The sequence below is a fragment of the Muscardinus avellanarius genome (genome assembly GCF_963383645.1).
Source record: "Muscardinus avellanarius genome assembly, chromosome: 5".
In the NCBI taxonomy this organism is placed as follows: Eukaryota; Metazoa; Chordata; class Mammalia; order Rodentia; family Gliridae; genus Muscardinus; species Muscardinus avellanarius.
This window is the reverse complement of record NC_137790.1, coordinates 74,182,104-74,206,303: the sequence shown is the minus strand read 5'-3', so window position 1 is coordinate 74,206,303 and position 24,200 is coordinate 74,182,104. Positions and strand designations below refer to the sequence as shown.

The 24,200-nt window shown below is 46.7% G+C and overlaps 1 protein-coding gene across 12 annotated transcripts in view; it reads right to left on the bottom strand.

Annotated features, from left to right (window-relative positions):
* The window catches only part of KALRN (kalirin RhoGEF kinase), a gene marked incomplete at both ends in the record, with an annotated part of 686,722 nt that overhangs the window by 129,651 nt on the left and 532,871 nt on the right, over positions 1 to 24,200 (bottom strand). For 7 of the 12 annotated variants that reach the window (XM_080696276.1, XM_080696277.1, XM_080696279.1 and 4 more), the window contains one exon: positions 12,225 to 12,309. The exons of the other annotated variants lie outside the window; for them this stretch is intronic. In XM_080696276.1, coding sequence (XP_080552402.1) covers positions 12,225 to 12,309 — 85 coding nt within the window. Of the gene's footprint in view, positions 1 to 12,224; positions 12,310 to 24,200 lie in introns of those variants that run through there. 12 annotated transcript variants of the gene reach the window in all.

The following is a 24,200-nucleotide window of genomic DNA, read 5'->3' as shown; positions in this document are numbered from 1 at the left end:
TAATATTTCTAGTAACTAATTCTTTGTTGTTGTTATTACTGTTTCACACTATGGAACAGCCCCCAAGTTGGATTTAAGGGGCATAGAAGCATTTTTAATTTACTAGAAGCCCTAGTCCAATACCTGCCACACAGTATTCAAATATTTGGAAACGATGCAAAAACTGCTAAGCTTAGTTTCCCATATGATTAAGGAACTAATGAACCCAGAAGTGATAGCACACACTTGTAATGCCAACTACTTGAGAGGCTGAGGCCGGAGGATCGCAGATTCAAGGCCAGAGTGTGCAAATTAGCAGACATGTGTAAAATTTTTTTTTTTAAAGTGCTACAGATATAGAGCTCAGCGGTAGAGTGCTTGCCTGGCATTCACGAGACTCGGGGTTCAATCCCCAGTATTGCCAGAAGGAAAAAAAGAACTAATGAAATAAATTGAGGGCCGGGCATGGTGGTGTATGCCTGAACCCCAGCATTCAGGAGGTGGAGACAGGAGGATCACGGTTCGCAGACAGCATCAGCTACTTGTGAGGCCCTTCGCAACTCAGTGAGACCCCATTTCAAAAAATAAAAAGACTTTTTAAAAAATAGGGCTGGGAGAATGGCCCTGGATTCCATCCCAGTACCATACATACACACACACACACACACACACACACACACACACACACATACACACAAAACAAATTGAATATGACAGTTGGCAAAGACCAGAGAGACTTGTAGGCACTTAGTAAAAACAAGGATTCCACACTTCTCTAGCACCATGTGCCAGGTCTAAGTGACTACATGTGTTAACTTACCTAAGCCTCACAAAAGACCCATGAATAGATTTCATGACCATCTCTATTTTTCCAGACAAGGAAATGGAGGCAAAGGGTTTATATAACATGCACTAGATCACAGGAATAAGTGGTGGAACTGGGATTCACATTCATACTGGCTCCTGCGTCCAAGCTCTTAATCATTGTGATACAGTGCCTCACAGCCCAGATCGATCCCGAAATATATATATTTTTACACCCTGTATATCAGTACATGGACTAAGACTCAAAGACATTCGATTATACTCTCAGCCAAGGTATTTACTCAAGAATTAAGTAATTTGGAAAATGTAAACAGAAGCAAACAGTCGGAGAGACAAGAAATTCCTATCCCAGAGGATGTTTCTCATAAATTCTTCTAAAACAAAAAACAGTGCACCCTTCCTTTCAGAGGGTGTGAAACGGGGGTTAACTGGCAGCAAATGAGTCTTCAAATTCTAAACCTTTTCTGATTCAGGAACCTTATTTCTAGAAACTTATGCTAAGGAAGCAATCATGGGTATGTATCAGCCAACCACAAGAGTGCTCATCACAAGCCAGGCATGGTGGCGCAGCCTGTAATCCCAGTACTGGGAGGCTGAGACAGGAGGACTGTGGCCAGCCTCAGCTATGTAGGCCCTCCGAAACTTAGTGAGACGCTGGGTTCCAGCCCCAGTACCACACACACAAAAATAAATAACAAAATAAGTAACAAAATAAATAAATAAATAAATAAATAAATACTAAAATAAGGCTGGGGTGTAGCTGGGAGGTAGAATGCCCCTGGGTTCAATCCCCAGTACTGAAAAAAAATGCTCATTATGATATTGTTTATAATAGCAAAAGTTAGAAACAACCTGGAATAAAGAGACTGATTTTGAGTAAAAATTTACATATGAAAACATGTTTGTCTAGAGGTATGTTGATAAACCAGCTCTCTGGATAAAACAAAGAGCCTTGATTTGTGGTGTCTTGTGACTTCCATGGTATAAACACTCCTCTATGGTAGCTGTAGATGGTTTCAAAACCTGCTTTCAAACAGTTTTACAATCCCCTTCTAAAATGAGCTGGTTCCAGTATACTATTGAATACATCCATTAAAAACAATGTAGAAGCATTCGGGAGGCTGAGACAGGAGGATCGCGGTTTGCGGACAGCCTCAGCTACTTAGTGAGGCCCTCCGCAACTCGGTGAGACCCTGTTTCAAAATAAAGAATAAAAAATTGGGCAGGGGTGTAGCTCGGAGGTCAAATGCCTCTGGGTTCCATCCCCAGACCCACACACACACACAAAAATGTAGAAGTTGTTTGCTATGTTAAATGAAGGCTTGGAACACTACTATGTCATATTTCTGGGGAAAAATACATGCATAGAAAAAAGATTGATAAGATCTATTAAAAATATTGATAAAGGCTAGGCACATGTCTGTACTTGGCAGGCTGAGACAGGAGGATTGTAGGTTTAAAACTAGTTTCAGGAACTTAGTAAGACCCTATTTTCAAATAAAAAGGGCTTGGCGGCGTAGCTTGGGAGGTAGAACACCCCTGGGTTCATGCCCAGTACTCAGCCCACCCACACAAATAATAACACAGGCTATCTCTAGGTGATAAAATTTTATCTTTTTATCTATATTTAATTTTCCCCATTTATGTATGTATGATTTTTCTAGACAGAAGAAAGTTAATCAAGGCTCTCTTTCCCAGTTACAATACTGTACTGATCTCTATCTCCTATGGCATGACTCAAAGAAAACAGCAATCCCTGAACCTGCTCAGTGAGATCAACTGCATCCCAGAAGGCAGCCTATGACAAGAGCAACAGAGGACAAGCCCTGCAGCCCAGAGCCCAGGGCCTACCCAGACTCCAGGCAGAGGTCAACTTGGGTAGATCCTACTCCTACAAAAAGGAAAGGTGGAGAGCAGGAGTCAAGACACGGGAACCCCATGGCAAGCAGCAGCTTGTCTACAGAGTCTGATCCTGGGAAGATCTATTTTCTAACTCAGGACTCCTCCTCCCACCTTCCTACCAAATGTAACCGCTATAGTACATTCATACAAGCGGTGGTCAAGTTCAGGTCTTGTGGACAATGAGTTGCTTTACTGCCATCAGAAATATCCTGGATTTGCATCTGTGTGGAAGGATGTTCAGGAGAATAAGCCAAAGTTAGCTCTGAAGAAGTATATAAAATATCAAGCTGTGCTGGGCATGGTGGTGAATGCCTGTAATCCTAGTACTTGAGAAGCTAAGACAGAAGGATCACAGGTTCCAGGACAGCCTCAGCAGAGAGACTTTCGGCTACCCTGTAAGAACCTGTTTCAAAACAAAAAAGGGGTTGGGGTGAGCCGGGTATGGTGGCGTACGCTTGTAATGCCAGCATTCGGGAGGCTGAGACAGGAGGATCACGGTTCGTGGACAACCTCAGCTACTTAGTGAGGCCCTCTGCAACTCAGTGAGACCCAGTTTCAAAATAAAGAATAAAAAATAGGGCAGGGGGTGTAGCTCAGAGGTCAAATGCCCCTGGATTCCATCCCCAGACCTGCAAACAAACAAAATAAATAAATAAATAAGGGGTTGGGGTGAGCCGGGTATGGTGGCACATGCTTGTAATCCCAACATTTGGGAGGCTGAGACAGGAGGATCGTGGTTCCAGGACAGACTCAGCTACTTGTGAGGCCCTTTTCAACTCAGTGAGACCCTGTTTCAAAATAAAGACTAAAAAATAGGGATGGGGGTATAGCTTAGAGGTAGAATGCCCCTAGGTTCCATCCATAGTACCACAAAAAAAGTTGGGCTGGAGTGTAGCTCAGAGATAGAATGCCCCTGGGTTCAATCCCCTATACCACATAAACAAAACAAATAAATAAAACCACATGGTGGCACATGCCTATAAACTCAGTAGTTGGGATGCTGAGACAGGAGGATCAGCAACTTAGCTAGACTTCAGCAACTTAGTAAGACCCTGCTTCAAATAAAAAGTAAAAAAGGCTGGGGGTATAGCTTAAACATAGAATGTTCTTGGATTCAATCCCTAATGCCCCCCAAACTCCTGTACATAAAAAGGGGTACACACAGAGAAAAGGATTCAGTAAGCAGCTAAGAAGTGAGTTGTAGGTTGCCCCTAGGTGGTTAGGATTATGTTATTATGGTCTTTTTGTTTGCCTAACTTTTGATTCTCTCCTCCCCCTGTGGTGAGCATAGTTTGCTTTTAAAAAGTGAGAAGTGGGCCGCCTGGGCTTTCCCCGCTGGACTCGAACCCCAGAGATCACAGAAGGAGCCCAAGATAACCCTCACCCACTCCCAGAGATCCAGCCTGCCCATGAGTGAACAGCAGTGGGCCTCCAACTCCAAACTAGAATCCCCCAGGGGAAAGTGGCCTTCCGGTACAGCTGGGGGAAGGGAGGGTAGGAGAGAAAGGGTAGAGAGAAAAGAACAAACCAGAAAGAGAAAGGCAGGGCCCAGAGGAAATCTTTCTTTCCCCTCCTAGCCAGCACCACTAAGTCTGTGGGTCTCACCTTAAGTGTGAACCCTAACTAGCTAGAGGTGGGCTTGTGAAATCTCAGGTTGCCAGGCACCACCCCAGGTTTCTGATCCTGGGGCCCCAGAATGTGTGTGTCTACCCTGGTCCTGGGTACAAACACAGTGAGCCTTTCTGTCAGTGGGGAGGCAGGAGACCCAGCACAGGTGTGAGCAAATGAACATGGAGGCACGGTTCCCCTTTGGATAGGGAAAGATTACATTGCTTTATTCACTAAAACACTGAGGATTCTAATGAGGGAGAGGAGGAACCAGGAATGCCCTAGGAGCCTACTCCAGGACAACCACCACTCAGCCCCAGGAAACAGCCCTGTTTTAATGAGGTCCCATCCCAACCCAGCAGCAGAAAGGATTCCCTTCCTTTCAGTTTGACAGTTTCCTCACTGGCAGGCACCATGAGGGCCAGAAGAATGTGGAACAACCTGTTCAGAACTCTGATCTTTGCTCTTTTACCTGACAAAAGTCACCTGGCAGCCTCCTGCCTGCTTCATACATAGGTGTAACCAGGGCTGCCCTCCTTCCAGGAAGTCTAACACAGAAGGCTGTGCCAATCTCAAAAAATGAAAAGACGTGCCTCATTAGTCACTGAAGAGACAAGGCAGGGCGCCAAGCCACCCGTGTTCCTCATTTACAAAGGATACAGAAGACACTGGCCAAACCTCCAGAACTCAGGAGGCTAGAGTAACAGCCTGGGGGGTGGGGTGGGGTGGGATGGGTTGTAGTTTTTATCTCAGCAGAAATAGCCTCCAGAGGAGGCAGCAGAGACACCACACACTTCAAGAATGTACAGTAAGTGTTGACTAATCTCAGCAGGTTGCTAGCCAAAGTCAGGGGCAGGCAAGAAAAAAGGGACTGGCGTTTTCTTTTTTACATAATGTGGGTTCTTGGGATCTGAACTTCAGAAATGGAGCCGCAGGCTGGAGGTGCAGCTCAGTGGTGGAGTGCCTGCCTAGCCAGCAAGCCCTGGGTCTGATCCCCAGCATGAAACCAAAAACTAACAACAACAACAAAGAACGGGTATCTATTCTCCGATGCTTGTACCTTGTGTCCTCCTTCCAAGGAGGACAATTTAGAGATGCTTAGGCATCTTGCCAGTCTTCTGTTGAATCTTCTTTTAGTATGATCGTAGCAGTGCTATATGGGTTTTATTGCTTAAAAAAAAAAAAGATAACCTTTCTTCCCCTACAGTGACAGCTACACTACACAAGGTACAGCTGATGATGGCTTGGGCCCAGACCATTAATTACTTAGAAACTTGAATTTATAGCATTACTAACTAGAGCACCACAGATACATCGATACATGATAGTTGGGAGTCTCCTGGGGGGTGGGGGGGAGTCTACATCTAGTATTCTGTTATCATTAATAACAGCACTTTTTAAAAAGCACTTTATGTGCCTGGTGCTATGCTAAGCCCTTTAAAGACATTATCTTAACTAATCCTCAAAGCAGCCCAGTGGAGTGCACATCATTCCGATGCCCATCCTCTTGCAGGTACCCAGGCCAGGGTTGGCATGCAGTCAGCACATAAACATTTGTCAAATGAACTAAAACACTGTGTGTTACATAAAAACCAGGGACCGTCAAAGGTGGAATGAGAGGAATGCATTTCATTGATTCATTGCCACCAGAAAGGGCACCTGTCAGGAACAGGGGCAAGCCAGGGCAGGGTGCACGCTTGTTGGCTCCAGCTATTTGGGAAGCTGAGGCAGGAAGATTGTCTGGACCTCAAAATCAGAGGTCAACCGTAGCAGCATAGCTAGATACCATCTCAAAAAAAAAAAAAAAAAAAAAAAAGAAAAGGAAAAAAAAAGACCTTCTGAATTAATGTGAACCAAAAGGGACAACACAAAAATGTATTTACTAAAAATAATGTGCACACACTGCTCTTGTGTGCACAGGTCTTCTGTGGTCTTGGGACAGAGGAATTCCTTAAAGCCAACCAGGAAGGTCCAATTCCATTGGCCAAGCAAACAGTGCAGTCACTCAAGAACAATAAATCAGTCCACAGCCAACATCAGGCTTTCTTCTGGGGACTATTAATGTGTGTGTGCATGCATGTGTATGCGTGTGTCCTCACAAGTTGAGGTTTGAACCAGAGGCGTTCTACCTCCAAGCTACAACCCCAGTTTAATTTACTTTTCATTTTTGAAACTGGGTCTTGCTAAATTGCTGAGGTTGATTTTGAAAGTGCAATCTCCTGTCTCTGCCTCCCAAGTCCCGGAGGCATGCGCCACTGAATCTGGCCCCTTCTCTGCCCTTCTCAGTGTGGTCAGCCTGGCTCTCTTTAGAGATGCCACATGCCCAGGGATAATGGAGTTGAGGAAGGAGCACCAGAAGAGGGTTCTGGTTCTGACCCTGTTACTGATAGCTGGATCCCAGATTCTCCAGTAGAAAAGGGGACAACAGATGGAATGAGCCCTGAGGTTCCTTCTGGTCCTCATGGCCCTGTCAGCACCTTCAGTGTGAGGAGCCCTGCTCCAGGCTTCAGCCCCACTCCAGGCTTCAGACTGCCCCCCTTGGTCTGGTCTGAAGAAGGCAGACTGTAGCTACTTATTAGTGAATAAGAGGAGCAGTATTTATAAAAAGAGGGGCCCTATTTCCAGAGTAGAAATGAAATACCCAGTGAACACACTAGTCAAGTGTGCTCATGGCATGATTATTGAGCTCAAGAGTAAACCCCCAATGTTGACTTGCTCTTTTACTCTTAAATTATTTTGCATTAAATAGCTGAGGCTGGCTTCAAACCTGCGTGATCCTCCGGTCTCAGCCTCCCAAGCACTGGGATTGCGAGTGTACGCCATCATGCTCAGCTAGAGTTGTATGCCAGGGCCTTAGTATTTTTTTTTTATTTTTTTTTTTGGTGGTACTGGGGGTGGAACCCAGGGGCTTTTCTACCTCCAGGGTACACTCTCAGCCCTATTTTATACTTTATTTGGAAACAGGGTCTCACTAAGTTGCTGAGAGCCTCACTAAGTAGCTGAGAGCCTCACTAAGTAGCTGAAGCTGGCTTTGAACCTGTGTGGATAATCCTCCTGTCTCAGCTTCCCAAGCACTGGGATTATAAGTGTGCACCACCACACCATTAACAAAACAAAACAAAACAAGAGTCAGGCATGGTGGTGCATGCTTGTAATCTCAGCATTTGGGAGACTAAGACAGGAGGATCGTGGTTTGTAGACAGCCTCAGCTACTTAGTGAGGCCCTTTGCAACTCAGTGAGCCCCTGTTTCAAAATAAAGAATAAAGCCAGCTGTAGTGGCATATGCTTGTAATCCCAGCATTTGGGAGGCTGAGACCAGAGGATCACAGTTCGTGGACAGCCTCAGCTACTTAGTGAGGCCCTCTGCAACTTAGTGAGACCCTGTTTCAAAATGAAGAATAAAAAAAAAATAGGGCAGAGGGTGTAGCTCGGAGGTCAAATGCCCCTGGGTTCCATCCCCAGACCTGCAAAAATAAATAAAGAAAATAAAGAATAAAAAAAAAAAAAAACTAGGTCTGGGGGTGTAGCTTGGAGGTAGAATGCTCCTGGGTTCCATCCCTAGTACAGCAAAACAAAAAAACAACAAAAATAAAAAAACAGTAGAGTCTAAATTTTTATCTTTTTATCCAAAGCAGAACTCATGTTCATGAAACCATTGTGTTGGATTATCAGTGATTGTTGGACACACAGCTGTACCAGAAGATGCTCTGTGGTAGTCTCTACCTCACCAGTCTCTACCTCACCCCACCCAAATCATATACTCCCATCTCTACTAGACTATGTGATGACTGGCAGGTAGTTCTATTATCCAGGTGATAACTGGTACTGGTCACTTGTTAGGAGCACAGGATTTGGGTTGGGGACGTAGGTGTATGTGGTACCTCTCCCCAGATTGGGGCATATACCCTGCAGAAAAAGAAAAACCAAGAGATATAGTGGGAAAACAAATACATGCTAAATGGCCAACTGAGTTTTCACCATGGTAAAGGATCTTCCCAAGAGATGAAGAAATAAAAAGAAATGCATCAGGGCCCAAGGATTTTGTCCTTTGTGTGGAGACCTAAAGTAAGCAATAGGGAGAGACAAGGGCACCGATTCAAGGTTACCAACACCTTTCTAAAGAAACTGTGTCCAAGTTTCACACATTCATGGTTTCACACATTAAATTCAGCTTATAAAATGAGCTGTATTCATTCAAGGGCCAAGAACAGGACATTTACATCAAGTCACAAAGCTCCTGGCTAGGGATTCTGAAAAAAAGATAGAAAATAGAAGGAAATTATAGGTGAGAATGACTTTGGATGCCATGTGAACCCCTGTAACCCTTATCCACATCCTCTGAGGTCAGAGTCAGCAGGAACCCAAGTACCCTTGCTGTGATAGGACTATGGGCGGCAGATCCCAGCACTCACTCCCTGGTAACTGATCCGGCTTTTTAAGTCATCGCCCCTTCCCTTCACCTCAGAGATGCTCAGACTCCTGAAATGTCTCAGTGCAAGTGGGAAGATGGGTGGCTTGGGACACTGGTCCACATACCCAAAGTTAATTTTAAGTTAACCAAAAAACTGAAGGCTCTAAAACCGGCTTCAACCTGGGAAGGTCAGGAAAACCTCTAGGCTCTAAGAAGACACAACTTCCAGTGGGACACATACTTAGCATCTTCCAAGTGATTTGAAATCCTTTTTGTCATTCTGAAACAAGTTGGGTTTTCTTTTCTTTTTTCCTTTTTCTTATCTTTAAGATGACTAAGTAAGTCTCCAGAACTGACCCACTTCTTAGGGTTTACAGGACAGTCTAACTAGCTGAAGCAAGCCTCAATTCCCCACAGAGTGTGACAGTGATTTATCACCCTCCACACAAACACATGCCTTTACCTCTGGTTATTTTTCACTTTCAAAAGACAGTTATAAATGTATTCTCTTTCTACCCTTGTCTTCAAGTTTTTTTTCTCTTCTTTGACACCAATTTCAAGGTAGGGGAAGAAAAATCATCTTTTCTCAAAAACCCTTCACTATACCCATACTCAACAGAACCAGAAAGTGGGAGGGAAAAACACAATCTAGTTGCCTTTCTCACCTTTCTAAGTCTAAAGACAAGCTCAACACAATTCATATTTTTTTCTTTGTAGTACTGCAGATGGAACTCAAGGGCATTGTACACCCCCAGCCCTATTTTTTAGTCTTTTTATTTTTTGAAACAGGGTTCACTGAGTTTTGAAGGCCCTCACCAAGTTGCTGCGGCTGTCTGCCAACCGCGATCCTCCCGTCTCAGCCTCCTGAATGCTGGGATTACAAATGTGCGCCACCACGCTTGGCTTTCATATTTTTTCTTAAAAATGATACTTAAAGGCCACACAGGTACTCTTACTAAGTCCTTGACTTACCCCAGTGATAACAATTATAACCATTAGGGTTTGCAAGAGAAATCACCTTATGGTTCACTTAACTTCTAGTAAAAAATAACCAGAACATTCCACCGCCTCCCGGTTTCTTTTACTTCTGTCTTCTCCTCCTGAGAAGACATCCTGAGCGAGGTCTTCTTTACATCTGGAATGACTGCAAGCTGGTCTCAGAGCTTGTCATGGGCTGTGACCCATGAGCTTCAGAGGGAAGCTACTGGAGCAGGAGGAGAAGGCCAAGTTCTTTCGGGAGCAGGGATTGAAACCAAGTAACCAGCTGCCTTTATTTGAAATGGGCAGTAGAGAGGCTGCCCTTCCACTGCAGTGTGTCTGCAAGACCAGAGGAACTGGTTTAGATGTTCAGGTTCCTGGCCCCACACACCATGCACTCCAGCAGGTCTCAGCCTCTCTCTGGCCCTTCTCTGCTTGGCAGTGGGGTGAGCTTCTTCCCACAGAGATCTGGGGCTCTGGGCAATGTTCTCAGCTCAAAACAGACCTTATCTGCTCAGCCTGCTTCTGAATGATGCCCTCAGGCTCAGTGGAGCCTCCCCTCTAGCTTTAGGCCAAATCTAATCTCAGGGAGCTATGTGGAGTTCCCCAAGGCCTCAGGTTATCACCCGCCGGCCCCTCCCCTGGCCTCAACTTGGAGCGGGTTTTCCATCTCCACACAGTGTAGAGGTAGGAAGGAGGCCAGGAGGTACTCACCTTGTTACCTTCTCTTTCCTCTTAAACTGCTTCCATAATTCTGACATTTGTCTCCTCTGTTAATGTTGTGTGTGAGTGTGTGTGTTACTGGTGCTTGAACTCAGGGGCGGTTCTACCTCTGAGCTACACCTCCAGCCCTGTTTTATTTTTTTATTTTGAAACAGAGTCTCACTAGGTTGCTGGGAGCCTCTCCTAATCTCCAGCAGGGGCTCCTGGGCCTCCTGCAGCTAGGGCTCGGCAGCACTCCCTCACCCCTCCCCTTCTCCAGGCTACAGAGCCAGCAGTCTTCCGGGTCCTCCCTAGGAGCCAGCTCCCCATCCCTCCTCTACCCTACAATCCACAAAACTGCGGCCCTAGAGACCCCAGGGAGGATTGCCCTGCAGCGAAGCCAGGGCTGCACATCTGGACTCAAAGACAGCTGCAGGGGCTTCAAATTAGCGCCGCCCAAACCCCCACATTCCACTCTGACAGGAAACGGACTCCCAAGAAACCCTACTGGAAACCCTTCAGCGCTGGGGCAGCGCAGCCTCCGAAGCTAACCCACCCACTCAGATTCCCCTGGGCCGCTTCCGGCCTCCTCCCCTCTCACGCCCCCTCCCATCAATTCCCAGTCTAGGCTTCCAGCACTTCTGAGCTAGGCTTGGCCGTCCCTTCCCCCTGCAGATGCCTTCTCCATCTGAAGCCAGGCGTTCAGAGCTGGATGGCACGCGGTTCCAGGCTCTTTTAATTAATGCGGGGATTGAGAGACTCTAATGCTGGGATTACGAATCTTAATGACGTGGCGAAAGGGTCTTGAGATTTAATTAGTTTTTGTGACGATAGGTCGGCTCGGGGCTGGCAGGGCTCTGTCCTGTGTATGGCACAGAGGATGGTGAAGGTTTGCTGAAGTTTGTTCACCACTAACTGCCAGAACGGTCGGTCCATCTGGATTTTACATCAAGGTGGATGGGAGGCAGAATGGGGCGGAGGTGAGAAGCCCAACAGGGGAACCTTTCTAAAAGGCCAAATGTCAAGTAAGAGGCGATGTTCTCACCTCGAATCACACAGAAACATTCTCTCGTCCAGCCTCCCGGCTGCAGCGTTCAAGTGAGGTGAGCAGCGTTGGGCACATCTGTTCTCTCGGTCCAGGGAGGTCCCACTTTCTTCTTTCAGAAGCTACACAGTTCATAACCTCCCCCTGAGATGCTTCCCACCCGCCTGTTCTGCAGGATGCTTGGGGGAAACTGGTTGCTTCCTGAAAGTCTCCTCAACGACATTAAAATTAGCAGAATAATTAAATACAGTTCTAATTGGGTACAAAGAGAGCTCTCGGTTAATTAACGAGCCAAGCTCTCTGGCTCAAAATTACAAACCCACGCTGGCCTGTGAACGCCCAGACGGGGAAAAGCGAGTCCCCAAAGAAAACTGTCACTCGGCAAAAATAGTTCCTGGTGTAGAGACAAGTGTCAAATACATTCCTATAGCTAGGAGTCAGACGTTAATCCCCAAGCTGAGATCCGCATGTAAATGGGCAGCCAAGGTCTCGGAGCGCCTCTTCCCACCCAGCGCACCCGCACCCCCGCTGGCTGGCGCCCGGCGCCCGAGCTGGCTGGGAAGCAACTGCGTCCCGAACCGCAGCTCCCTCCCGAGTCCAGGCCTCCTCCAGGGCGCGCGTCCCGCCTGGGAACCCGCCACCACCGCGGTTCACAGCCAGCCGGCCCCGCCGGCCCGCGCCCCCGCCCCATCTCCCAGCCCCAGCCTCCCCGGCGCGCCGGCGCCCCCAGCCCGGCTGCAACCTGCAAGGAGCGCCGCTGCCCCGCCACTCACCTCCGCACGGGAAGCAACAGCAGCACTTAGCAAAGAGCCACCCCAAAGAGGGCCCCCGGGCGTACGGCCGGTCGCCGCCCTTCATCCTGCCGCGGCCCCAGCCTCCCGCATGGCCCGGGCGCCGCCGGGGTGAGGCGCCGAGAACTTCAGCGCCCGCCGCCGCCGTCCGCGTGCACCCGGAGCCCGGCCACCTCGGGGAGGGCGGGCCGGCGGGGCGGGGGCGGGCCCGGGGCGGGGCCCAGGGCAGCTGGGGCCCCGGGGGCCGCCGGGTCCGTGCAGCCCCCGCCCCGCAGGCGTGGGGGCGCGGGCGCACGGAGCCCCGTACAAAACACGTACTTCTTAGGTGCAGCTTCCTTCCCCTCGAAGGCCACCGTCATCAGTTTAGGGTTAAAATACACAACTAGGTGAGCCCCAAGAAGTGGGAGCGGGGCCGCTGGGGAAGGTGCAAAACGCAACGTTTTTGCTCCCTAACAGGTAGGCTGGCTCTTTGCCCTGCCTCCTCTGCGTTGAACGCACCATCACCCGGCCCTTTTCTTTCTTTCTTTCTTTCTTTCCTTTTTTTTTTTTTTTTTGGTGGTACTGGGGTTCCTGGAAGCCCTTCTATCTCCGGGCTACACTCCCAGACCTATTTTTACATTTTTATTTGGAAGCAGGGTCTCCTAAGCCAGCGCGCGCGGCTAGCTTCGAACCTGCGCGATCCTCCTGTCTCTGCCTCCCAAGCGCGGGGATTACAAGCGTGCGTCGCCACGCCCGGCTCTTTCCTTCTTTTTAATGCTTATAAATAACAGTGTCGACAGTGCCACCGGAAGGGTTTGGCATCAGAAAATCAAAGTTCAAAACTTAGTTTTGCTACTGGCTAGCTGTGTGACCTTAGATGAGTCTCTTCACTTTTATGGTCTTTAGTTTTCTCTTTAAAAAGATTTTTAAAATCCTTATGTTACAGGATTGCTAAAAGGATTTCCGAAGACACCATGGAAGTACTTGCTCTAAGTATGGGCGACGTTTTCTTTCTGTGTGTGTGTGTGTGTGTGTGTGTGTGTGTGTGTGTGTGTGTGTGTGTGTGTTACTGGGGATGGAACCCAGGGGCCTTCTACCTCTGAGCTACACCACTAACCCTATTTTATTTTTTACTTGGAAACAGGTTCTCCCTAAGTTGCTGAGAGCCCAACTAAGTTGCTGAGGCTGTGCTCAAATCCTCAACTCTACTGTCTCAGCCTCTCAAGTACTGGGATTACAGGTGTGCGCCACCACGCCTCGCAACGAAGGTGATGTTTAACAGTTCAGATGAATACTGCCTACAGAGAATCTCCAGGCACCGCACTTGTGGTGGAAGACTTTCATTTACCATCTCCCCCAGATGTGCTGGGGGACCTATCAACCATTCCTTTACTAATATATAATTTTTCCTTTCTTCTTCAAGTCTTTTCATGGTTCAAGGCTGAGTTTACGTTGTAAGCCCCCTAAAGCCAACATGGATCATACCAGCTGGACCTTTCCATGAAGGGAAGAGACACGACACTCAGAAAGTGTCTTTCCCATTCCTTTGTGCCCAACTTTAGAGAAATGAGCCTGTGGAAAGCATACAGCACTCATAAAGAGGGCTCCTTCACCAGAAAAAGGTAAGTTGGTTAGATAAATAAAAACCAGAAGTTTGATCACCCAGGAAACCAAGTCCCACTTGGAGGAAAGATAAGCAAGGGGCAGGTTTAGGAGTTACCAGGACTTGGGGCAGAAGTATAAACCTAGTGTAAATCATGCCAAGATTAGATTTGGGTCTTATTTATGTGGAAGATTCAAAGCATCTTCCACATGGCAGAAACAAAACAGATGCTCAGTAAATAAATGTTAGTAGCATACTTGATGAGTCATAGGTACTAGCATTGATTGACCATAGATATCATATGCCAACCAGTTTCCTCAGTATTCTCTCTACATTAGCTCCTATATCCCAACTAAAAGCCCTTTATGAAGTAAGGGACTCTTTTACATTTGAGGAAAGTCAATGAATGAACTATGACAAGTCTTTAACTCTTTAGAGATAACAATGATCCCTGAAGAGAAACGCTAAAAGCTTTACCCTATAGAACCTGCAGAAGGTAAAGTAAAAAATCATGCCTCTACATTTCCTCCTGCCATCAAGCAGGAAATGTGCCTCTGGGACTCCTAACACATCAAGAACAAAAGAGAAAAAAGGGGGAAACGAAAGCCCTTGCGCTCGAGCTGCTCCTGGGAGAGAGTCCCTGAGCCAGTTGGCTGCGGGTCAGCCTCATCTCACCAGCTGGAATTATCGCAGGTGCTTCACCCTCACCGAGCTCTTCTGCATCCCAGTTCTGACCCCTGGCAACCAGTACTGCTGTTTTGTCTTCTCTTCCATGCCACCAAAGATAATGTTTATTTTGTTTTGTAAGCTCAGACCAAAAACTGTCCTGTGCCTCACCCCTGCTAGGTAAGCACTCTACCAGGGAGCTACATCCCTGGCACCAGCTCCCTTTTGACTTAAGTCTTCCTTCTGGGCCTTTGTATTCTGGTGACACAGGCTGACTTTCCTGTCACATTCTTTTTTTCCAGAGGCCAATGACATAGTCTTACAGAAACTGGCTTGAGACCCAGTTCTTACTTCAGAAATCAGAGTGCCAGTAGACCCTGGAGTCGTCCTCTATAGGCAAGGAAGATACACCAGGCTGTTCCTACTGGTCTTTACAGCCCAGGAATCCATCTTATTCTCAACATAAAGGCATAAAAGCATGAGAAGCCCTTCCTTCCTTCCTTCCTTCCTTCCTTCCTTCCTTCCTTCCTTCCTTCCTTTTTTATTATTGGTACTGGGGATGACTTCAGTGGTGTTCTACCTCTGAGCTATATCCCCTACCCTTTTTATTTTGAAATGGTTTCACTAAGTTATTGAGACTAGCCTTAAACCTTTGATTTTCCCGTCTCAGCCTCCCAAGTACTGGGATTATAGTCATGTGCCACCACACCCATCTTCTACCCATCTTTTTTTTTTTTTTTTCTTCTCCTCCGGGTCTGGGAATGGAACCCTGCCCTATTTTTTATTTTGAAACCGGGTCTCACTGAGTTGCAGAGGACCTCACTAGGTAACTGAGGCTGCCCGTGAACTGCAATCCTCCTGTCTCAGCCTCCCAAATGCTGGGACTACAAGCGTGCACCACCACGCCCAGCTTCTCCCCATCTTAAGTTGAGATGGTCAACATATTTTTGCCACACTGGAGATTCATTCTGGTCCTAGACACCAATAACCCAAGAGCCGTATGGTTATCCTCACAGGCTTTCTGATGAGACTAGCCAATATCGACAGCCCAAAGGAATTCCTGAGCTCCACTGAGACACCGACTGTGGTCCTTTTCACTGGTTCAGCAAATACTTCTATTTTTTTTTTTAAGCAAATACTTCTTGAGTGCCTGCAATGTGACAGGCTCTGTTGTAAGCATAGGGCTATATTAGCGAAGAAAGCCAATTCTAGTCCTTTTGAAGTTTCCCCTTGGTTAGACTCACCAGGAATGTGAAATAAAAGTGAATAAACATTAGATACATGCCCAAATTTAAGAGTTGAGGGATTCAAGAAAATAGGTGCCCAGATCTGCCAGCCTGCATTTAGATGTGTTAGGTTAATGTTTTCAAGATCATTTAGAAGAGACATTAAAGGGCATTGCTTTTTAAATATTGGTGCTAATAAGAATCATCAGAAGCTGAGCACAATGGCACATGCCTGTATACTTGGGAGGCTGAAACAGAGGGCCACAGGTTCGAGGCCAGCCTCAGCAATTTAGCAAGACCTTGTTTCAAAATAAAAAATAAAAAAGGATTCAGTATGTAGCTTAGAGGTAAAATGCCCCTAGGTTCAACCCCCAGTATTTAAAAAAAAATCACCAGAGAACTTTTTAAATTTTTAAGCATTAGTATTTTTTGAAGCTCCCCAGAGGACATTCCAGTGTAGAGCCAAGTTTTTTATTTGTTTGTTTGTTTTGTTTTTTTTTTTGGTATTGGGGATTGAATCCAGGAGCATTCTACTCTGAGCTACACCTCTAGCCCTTTCTATTTTTTATTTTTATTTTATTTTTTATTTATTTATTTTTTGTGATACTGGGGATGGAACCCTGGGGCATTCTACCTCTGAGCTATACCCCCAGCCCAATTTTTTATTCTTTATTTTGAAACAAGGTCTCACTGAGTTGAAGAGGGCCTCACTAAGTAGTAGCTGAGGCTGTCCATAAACTGTGATCCTGCTGTCTCAGCCTCCCAAATGCTAGGATTACAAGTGTGTCCATAACGCTGGGCTTCTTCTTCTTTTTTTTTTTTTATTTTGAAACAGGGTTCTTGCTAAGTTGCTGATGCCGGCCTTTAATCTGTGATCTTCCTGTCTCAGCCTCCCAAGTACTCAGATACACATCATTACACCTGGCTTGAAGCCAAGTTTGAGAACCATTAATGCCGGAGTCTCCCCTCCGCCACATACTCTGAGATTCAGATTGACTTTGGGTACAGCTGGGCATTAAGTTGAAATTTCCCCCAGTGTTTGTAATATGCAGCATATACTAAGAACCACTGGTGTGGTATGGTGCTTCTCAAAATTGAATGTGCACCAGAGTCACCTGGAGGGTGTGTTAAAACAGAGCACTGGGCTCCATGCCCAGAGTTTCTAATGCAGTGTGTCTGGGGTGGGGACTGGGAACTTTCATTACTGCAAGTTCCCAGGGGATGCTGATGTCATTTGTGCAGGGACCACACTGACAAAACCATTTGTGTAGGGAATTTTCCCTCTGCCAATTTGCCATCTATGTCCTCTTCTTTTTGGGATAGCACCTTGATCTTTCTTTGAGAACTTAGCCTTCATTTATTCCTAGACTATGCCTTTGGCACTGGGGACATCTTTGGGCATGGCTGACATCTTTCCCCTGCCCACCATCCACTCCAAGGATAAGCCTAAGACTGGGCTTACTTGTCGGTCACAAGGGATTGGATGACGCTTAGCACATGACCCAGTTTCATTCAGTGAGTATAAATCTTGAGACCTTGTTAAAAAGTACTGGAAAAGCAGCGATCTCTTTCCATAGGATTTCAGAGTTGGTGAGATGTTAGCCTAATGTAGCTGGAGGCAGTTTTGCCATAACTAACCCAGGTAGAAAGACGCTGCCTGGGAATGAAGCCAACACAAACTTAAGAGATGAGAGAGAAATGAGAGAGATGCTTCTAATGAAATCATCTGAATGCCTAGATGTGCTCTTCCCCAAAGACTTTTCTATCTCTGATTTTATTTTTATCTATTTATTTGGTACTAAGCTGCCACTGCTAGCCTTTTTCCCCCCCTTTAGTACTAGGAGTTGAACCCCAGAGCATTCTACCTTTGAACTATACCCTCAACCCTTTTTATTTATTTATTTATTTTTTACTTTAAACACGGTCTCACTAAGTTCCTGAGGGACTTTCTAAGCTGTTGAGGTTGGCCTTAACTCTTCAATCCTGTTTCAGCCTCCCAAGTATTGGGATTACAGGTATGCACCACCATGCCCAGCTAATGGCAGTATCTTTAGATTATTCCTACTTTCCAAATAGATGGCCAAGTCTCATTCTTACTTTTGGTGGTTAGTCTTCAGTGATACCTGTACCCGAAGTCCATTTTACATGAATTAGGCCTTCTACCTGTGTATGAGTCCATTTTCTATATCATTCCCATTTCCTACAAAGTGAACCTGAATTCCAGGCACTGGCCTGCAGATGTCCTAGGCTAAGAGCACCTCAATGTGGGCCTGGCCTGGGGCACTAGTATGATCGCTGGACCCTCCAGGTTGGCCATAGCCTTCAGTGACACTGGACCATAACCTCAGATATCTGTCCTTTCCATCTACAGGCACGTATCCAATGTTTTCCCTCTAGGTTTAGTGTCTTCAGAACTTCAGGGCTGAGGTTTTCTAGATTGTAAGCCAGAGACATAAGGAATAGTAACTTTGCCCCACCTCAGGCCCAGGATTCACATGAGAACCTTCTTTTTGTGCCAAATATAGCACAGACCTTTTACAGAACAGCGAGTAGAACTGTTCACGGAGTTGGATGGATGCTGTGGGCACTGTTTCCAGTGAACACAGAGGATGGCCCCTGTTTGCTTGTCTCAGCCCCACTGCAACCACTCGGCCGCGGCTTCCCCTCGCAGGGATTCTCACCTCCAGCATCCATGCCAGATTCGGATTCAGGTTCATCTATAAGTTTTTAAAAGCTCTTCAGGGAATTTCAATGTGAAGTTAGGGCTAAGAACCACTGACTTCAGGGCTCACATCCCCTCTCTGTAGGAAGAGTCCCAGCTCAGTACGTAGGGTACAAGAAGTACCCAAATGTCTTTGCTTTCTCCAGCTCTGACAATTGGACTCTGAAACCTCTGGCTCAAGAGATCTCGCCTTAGCCTCCCGAGAAGCTGGGACTACAGATGCGTGTCCCGGCGCCTGGCATTCCACCCTGTTTATGCTAGCAATCTCTTTGGTGGCTAAGTATATGTTCCTTAATTTTCATCTTCCCTGTGTGGATTTCTGACCTATGATCTGCTTGATTGATGCTATCAGAATGGTTCATAATTTTCTCCAAAGACCCAGTCATAGCCTCCATTTGTGGTCATGGCTTAAAATCATACAGTCCTTGCCAAGCCTTAGTCATTTCTTCAATAAGGAGTCAGTGTTCGAAATCTACTATCTGCAAGTCACCGAGCTTACCTGTATATGGGACTTTAAAGGGGAAAGGTAAACTGGATAACATGTTCCCTGAGTAAGACGAAGAAACACAGGGGGAATTCTAGGAGACACAGTTGGTTCAATTTTTCATGGCAGAGAAAAGAAACTGGAGATAGACTAGACATGGACATAAGGTAGAGGTTTCTTCTTTATGTAAAAAGAGGAACTGAGCCAGGGATGGTGGCACACATCTGTGATCCTAGTACTTGGGAGGCTAAGACTGGAGGATCACAGGTTTAAGAACAGCCTCAGTAATTTAGTGAGGCTCTCAGTAATTTAGTGAGACCCTCTAAATAAAAATAAAATTGGTTGTAGAGTGTAGCTTGGAGGTAGAATGCTCCTGGGTTCAATCCTGAGCAACACACACACACACACACACACACACACACACACACACATACACACACACAAAGAGGGACTGAGAGAGTAGTCATCAGTGACCAGAAACACTTCAGAGTAGAGAAAGGAGATGTGATGTGTATGTTGATGCTATATTTAATTTGAACTCAAAATATGTTTTTTCCAAAACCATATAAAGTCCTTGTGGGTAACTATTCCCAGGTGATATGTATTATTTTAATAGTAATGTCTGCAGAAAAAGCATGTTTGCCAGCATTATGCATAGTTATCTCCTTTATCTCTATTTTAATCTTATTTTTTGTGATACTGGGGATTGAGTCCAAAGGCATTCTACTTCTTGAGCTGCTATTATTTATTTATTTATGTATTTATGTTTTATTTTTGTGGTGCTGAGGATTAAAACCTGGGGCAGTCTACTTCTGAGCTACACCCCCAGCCCTATTTCATTTTTATTTTGAAACAGGATCTTGCTAAGTTGATGAGAGTTTCACTACTTGCTGATGCTGTCCTCAAACCTGAGATCTTCCTGTCTCAGTTTCCCAAGTATTGGGATTACAAGCATGTGCCATCACGCCTGATTCCCTATTTTAGTTTTTATTTTGAAACAGGGTTTTACTAATTTACTGTACACTGACCTCAAACCTATAATCCTGCTGTCTCAGCCTCCCAAGTGCTGGGATTACAGGCATGTGCCACTATACCTGGCTGATTATCTCTGTTTGGTGTGGCCTAGCCACACCATTGCTGGTCTTGGGTACCACCATTCACCTGGTGACAGCTCTCAGATGCTAATGGCTAAACCATCACTGAGTTCGTCCCACAGGACTTTAGTTATTCTCTGTAAATGTTCCCTCTGTTCCTACCCACCCAATCCTAGCCTGCTTCTTTCTGGCTCCATCCTAAGATCAGCCCAGCACATCCTGTCAAACAGCTTCCTTTGCTCAGAAAGAAAGGGTCGCTGACCACCCTGTGGTTGGTCCAGGTCCATGGTAAGGGGTGGTCCAGGCAACATTGGTGAAGACGCTGGGATCCACATAGAGGACCCAGAGCCTCCCTGGAATGGCCAACGTCCTGTTCTGTGGGTCGGGAGGTGGGGCTGCCGGTAGCAAGGACAGGTTCCTGGAGGTCTGTGCTGAGCCCCTGCTGAGCTAGCCTGGGCTCAGGAGGAGAGAGCTATTTATCAGAGTGAAAGATGGCTGCAGCTAGAGTTGCTAAAAACAGCCCACTTGGGGACCTGTCCACTCACCCAAATGCTCACTCCTAAGTAGGCCAAAGTGCTCCCAAAGGGGAGCAGCAAGAAGAGCCGGCCTGTCACTTCGCGCTTCAGTTGAGGCAGGCTCATGATTGCCAAGTGGCCACTGCTACGAGAGATGGCATTTTAGCGCCCCTCCCACGGCCCAGGGCAGCCACAGGAGCCCGCGGCTTCGTGGGGTCCAGCGAAGAGGTTCTGGTGCGCTAAATGGAAAGCAGATCCGCCTGGATGTGACTCTGATCAGTTTACTCAAGAGTTTCAGTAATGGGACAGACGTGCCCATCCTCAAGTTTTTTAGTTTCCAACCTTTCCAAATAAATGAGAGGTGCTTAGCCCATGTGTTTCCTGGGAAGACTTACCAGGAAACAGACATTCCCAGTGGGAACGCCCGGCACGGGACATAACTGCCCTCAGGCCCTCCTGCTTAGGCTTAGGCCAGTTTCCTCAACAGGACTTGGAGGATGGTGAGCACGCTGGTCCTGATCCTGCCCGCACAGACTCTGCAGGGGTCCCTGGTGCTGGGTCCTTCCTGGCCAGCCACTGGTCTAGATGCCGGGGGCAGAGCCATGAACAAAATCCCTGTACCTGAGGGGAAAGTTTAGAGGAAGGGGGCAGTGGGAGAGAAAGATGATAAACATCTCAGGTGGCGATTAAGGTTAGGAAGAGAAATTCGGCAGGGCCACGGAGAGATGGGGAAGACTCTACTTAGGGACCCGGGTATGGACCTGAAGGGAGTGGGCACAAGCCAGGCAGGCGACACAGGGCAAGGCAAGGAGGAGGGTCCCAGTACACTGTCCTGCCGACAGCATGAACAGCATCGCAATCCTGCTGCAGAGGCTCCTCCAGCCTGCAAGGGCCCTCCCCGAGGCAAGGCGCTCCAGCCCTGGCCTTCCCTACCCTGGCCTTCCCTATGCAGAGAAGGTGGGAACGTCCCCAGGGGCCACCACTCATCTCCCCAAACAGCATTCCAGGTCATTCCTGGGTCCCTGTGTTCCTTGAGGGGGAAAGTGTTTTCAAGCTCAGCTAGCTCCAAGCAAGGGGAAATAGCACTGTCTTCTTTGGGGAACACCCAGTTGGCTGCAGTCTCTCACTTCCTCTGGAAAAGCAGTTGGAGTTAGCTTTTCACCTGGGTATGGTGGCCCCCATCAGTAATCCTAGTACTGGGAGGCTGAGACAAGGAGGCTAGCAGGTTTGAGGTCATCCTCAGCAACTTAGTGAGGGCCTATTTAAAAAATTTTAAAAGGGGGATGGGGCATGGCAGGGGATATGACTCAGAGGCAGACTTCCCCTGGGTTCAATACCCAGCACACACACACACACACACACACACACACACACACACACACACACAAAAAAAAAAAAAAAAAAAAAAAAAAAAAGAGGCAGCCTTACTGCTCTGGGACCCAAAGCACCATCACTCTGAGCTCCATCAACTGGCTGATGAGGCTCCAAGGAACAAGGATCCTATTTAACCTCCCCTCCTTCCCTTCTGATGCTGAGGATACTGTCATGATCATGTAGATTTTACAGATTTACAGCGATGCCAGCAGGCAGGGATATATAACTATTGAAATCGGCAACTGGTCCAGCCATGGTGTACTCCCAGCACCAGGGAGGCCAAGACAGGAGGATCACAGGTTCAAGGCCAGCGTATGGTCACTTAGCAAGATCTTGTTCCAGGAAAAGAATGAAAGGGCTAGGAGTCTAACTCAGTGGTAGAGTGCTCATGCATCCAACCCCCCATGCACACACACAAAAAAAACCTGGCATTTATCACAGATTAAGTTACAGCAGCTGATTTCAAAGAGAAAAACTGCAGAATTTCTGCAGGAGGTACCACAGCTCCCTCCCTTGATAGCCGCCTCAGACTTCAGTTCTGCTGGGAGGTCAACTGTACTGAGGAGTTCCCGAGGAGCCTGAGGCTGGGGCTGCTGTGTTTCTCTTAGAGGCATCCATTCCAAACCTTTAATAAGATAGATGGTAACCGCAGGCAGAGCTCTCATCCAGAACACGGAGAGTGTATCCGGGGCACCCTTTCTAAGTGTCCTGGCTGTCCTTATCCTTATCCTTCTTATTGTTCTGCACTGGGGATTAAAGCCAGAGGCATTCTACCCCAAAGCTACATCCCCGGTTATTTTTATTTTATTTTATTATTTTGAAACAGGGGTTTGGCAAATTGCCGAGGCTGGCCACCATCCTGAGATCCTGCTGTCTCAGCCTCCCAAGTTACTGGGATTACAAGTGTGTGCCATTGCCCAGCTAAAGTATCATTGAATTGAATGAAAAATGTTAGGTTCTGTTCTCAGCATTTAATAAGATAATTTATAGAAAAATTTCTAGGTTCTTCTACCTTGGGAAAGAAGTACCTAACATTTGAAATGCAAAACATACTGCCGTGTTCCAGATACAAGTTAGAAGGAGAGAGAGAGCTGGGCGTCGTGGCGCACACTTGTAACCCCAACATTCGGGAGGCTGAGGACAGGAGGATCGCGGGCAGCCTCAGCTACTTAGTGAGGCCCTCTGCAACTCAGTGAGACCCTGTTTCAAAATAAAGAATAAAAAATAGGGCTGGGGGTGTAGCACAGAGGTAGAAGGCCCCTGGGTTCCATCCCCAATACTGAAAAAAAAAAAAAGGAAAGAGAGAATGAAAATGCTGGATGGGGGTTGGGGGAAAAAAGGGAGAAGAGGAGGAATGAGCAGAAGTGTCTGGATTTCAGGGCTAAGTATGAGGAACTTTCTAGCATCAGAATTATGCTAACATCCAACAGCCTTCTTTTAGAAGCAATGTACTCCAGTGCCGGGGAGGCTCACGGCACACTGGGCTGACCCCCTCAGGGGCCCTGCAGAAGGGGGGATCTGTATTAAGGGAAAGGGGGAACCCACACATCTTTCAGGTGATTTTGGATTCTAGAATTCCAAGAGCCCAAGGAATCCAGTTTCCTAAAGTGATATGAAATCTAATCAAGGACCACCTCTATTCAAGTACAAAAAGAGAAAGTTTTTTTTTTTTTTTTTTTTTTGGTGGTACTGACCTATTTTTATATTTTTATTTGGAAACAGGGTCTCTTAAGCCAGAGCAAGTGGCTGGCTTCAAACCTGCGCGATCCTCCTGTCTCTGCCTCCCAAGCGCGGGGATTACAAGCGTGCGCCACCACGCCCGGCAAAGAGAAAGTTTTAACTCTAACTTTTTACAGGTCTGCAAAGTGACTAGGGGCCCCTTAGAAACCATCTACCAATACATCTTCATCTGGCTTTAAACACACTTTTCTTCAACAAGCATCAGCACACGTTTATCACAATATTTCTTATTCAAATACATTATTTCTCATTCCAGCTATTCTTAGTCAATAGTATTACAATAATTTTTTTGGTGGTACAGGGGATTGCATCCAGGGACATTTTACCTCAAAGCTCATCTCCAGCCCTTTTAATTTTTAATTTGAAACAAGGTCTCACTATGTTGCTGACAGTCTTGCTAAGTTGTTGAGGCTGGCCTCAAACCTGCAATTCTCCTGTCTCAGGCTCCCAAATACTGGGATTCCTAATGTATGCCACCATGACTGACCTACAGTATTATAATTTTTAGAAAATAGCCGGGCGTGGTGATGCACACTTGTAATCCCAGCATTCAGG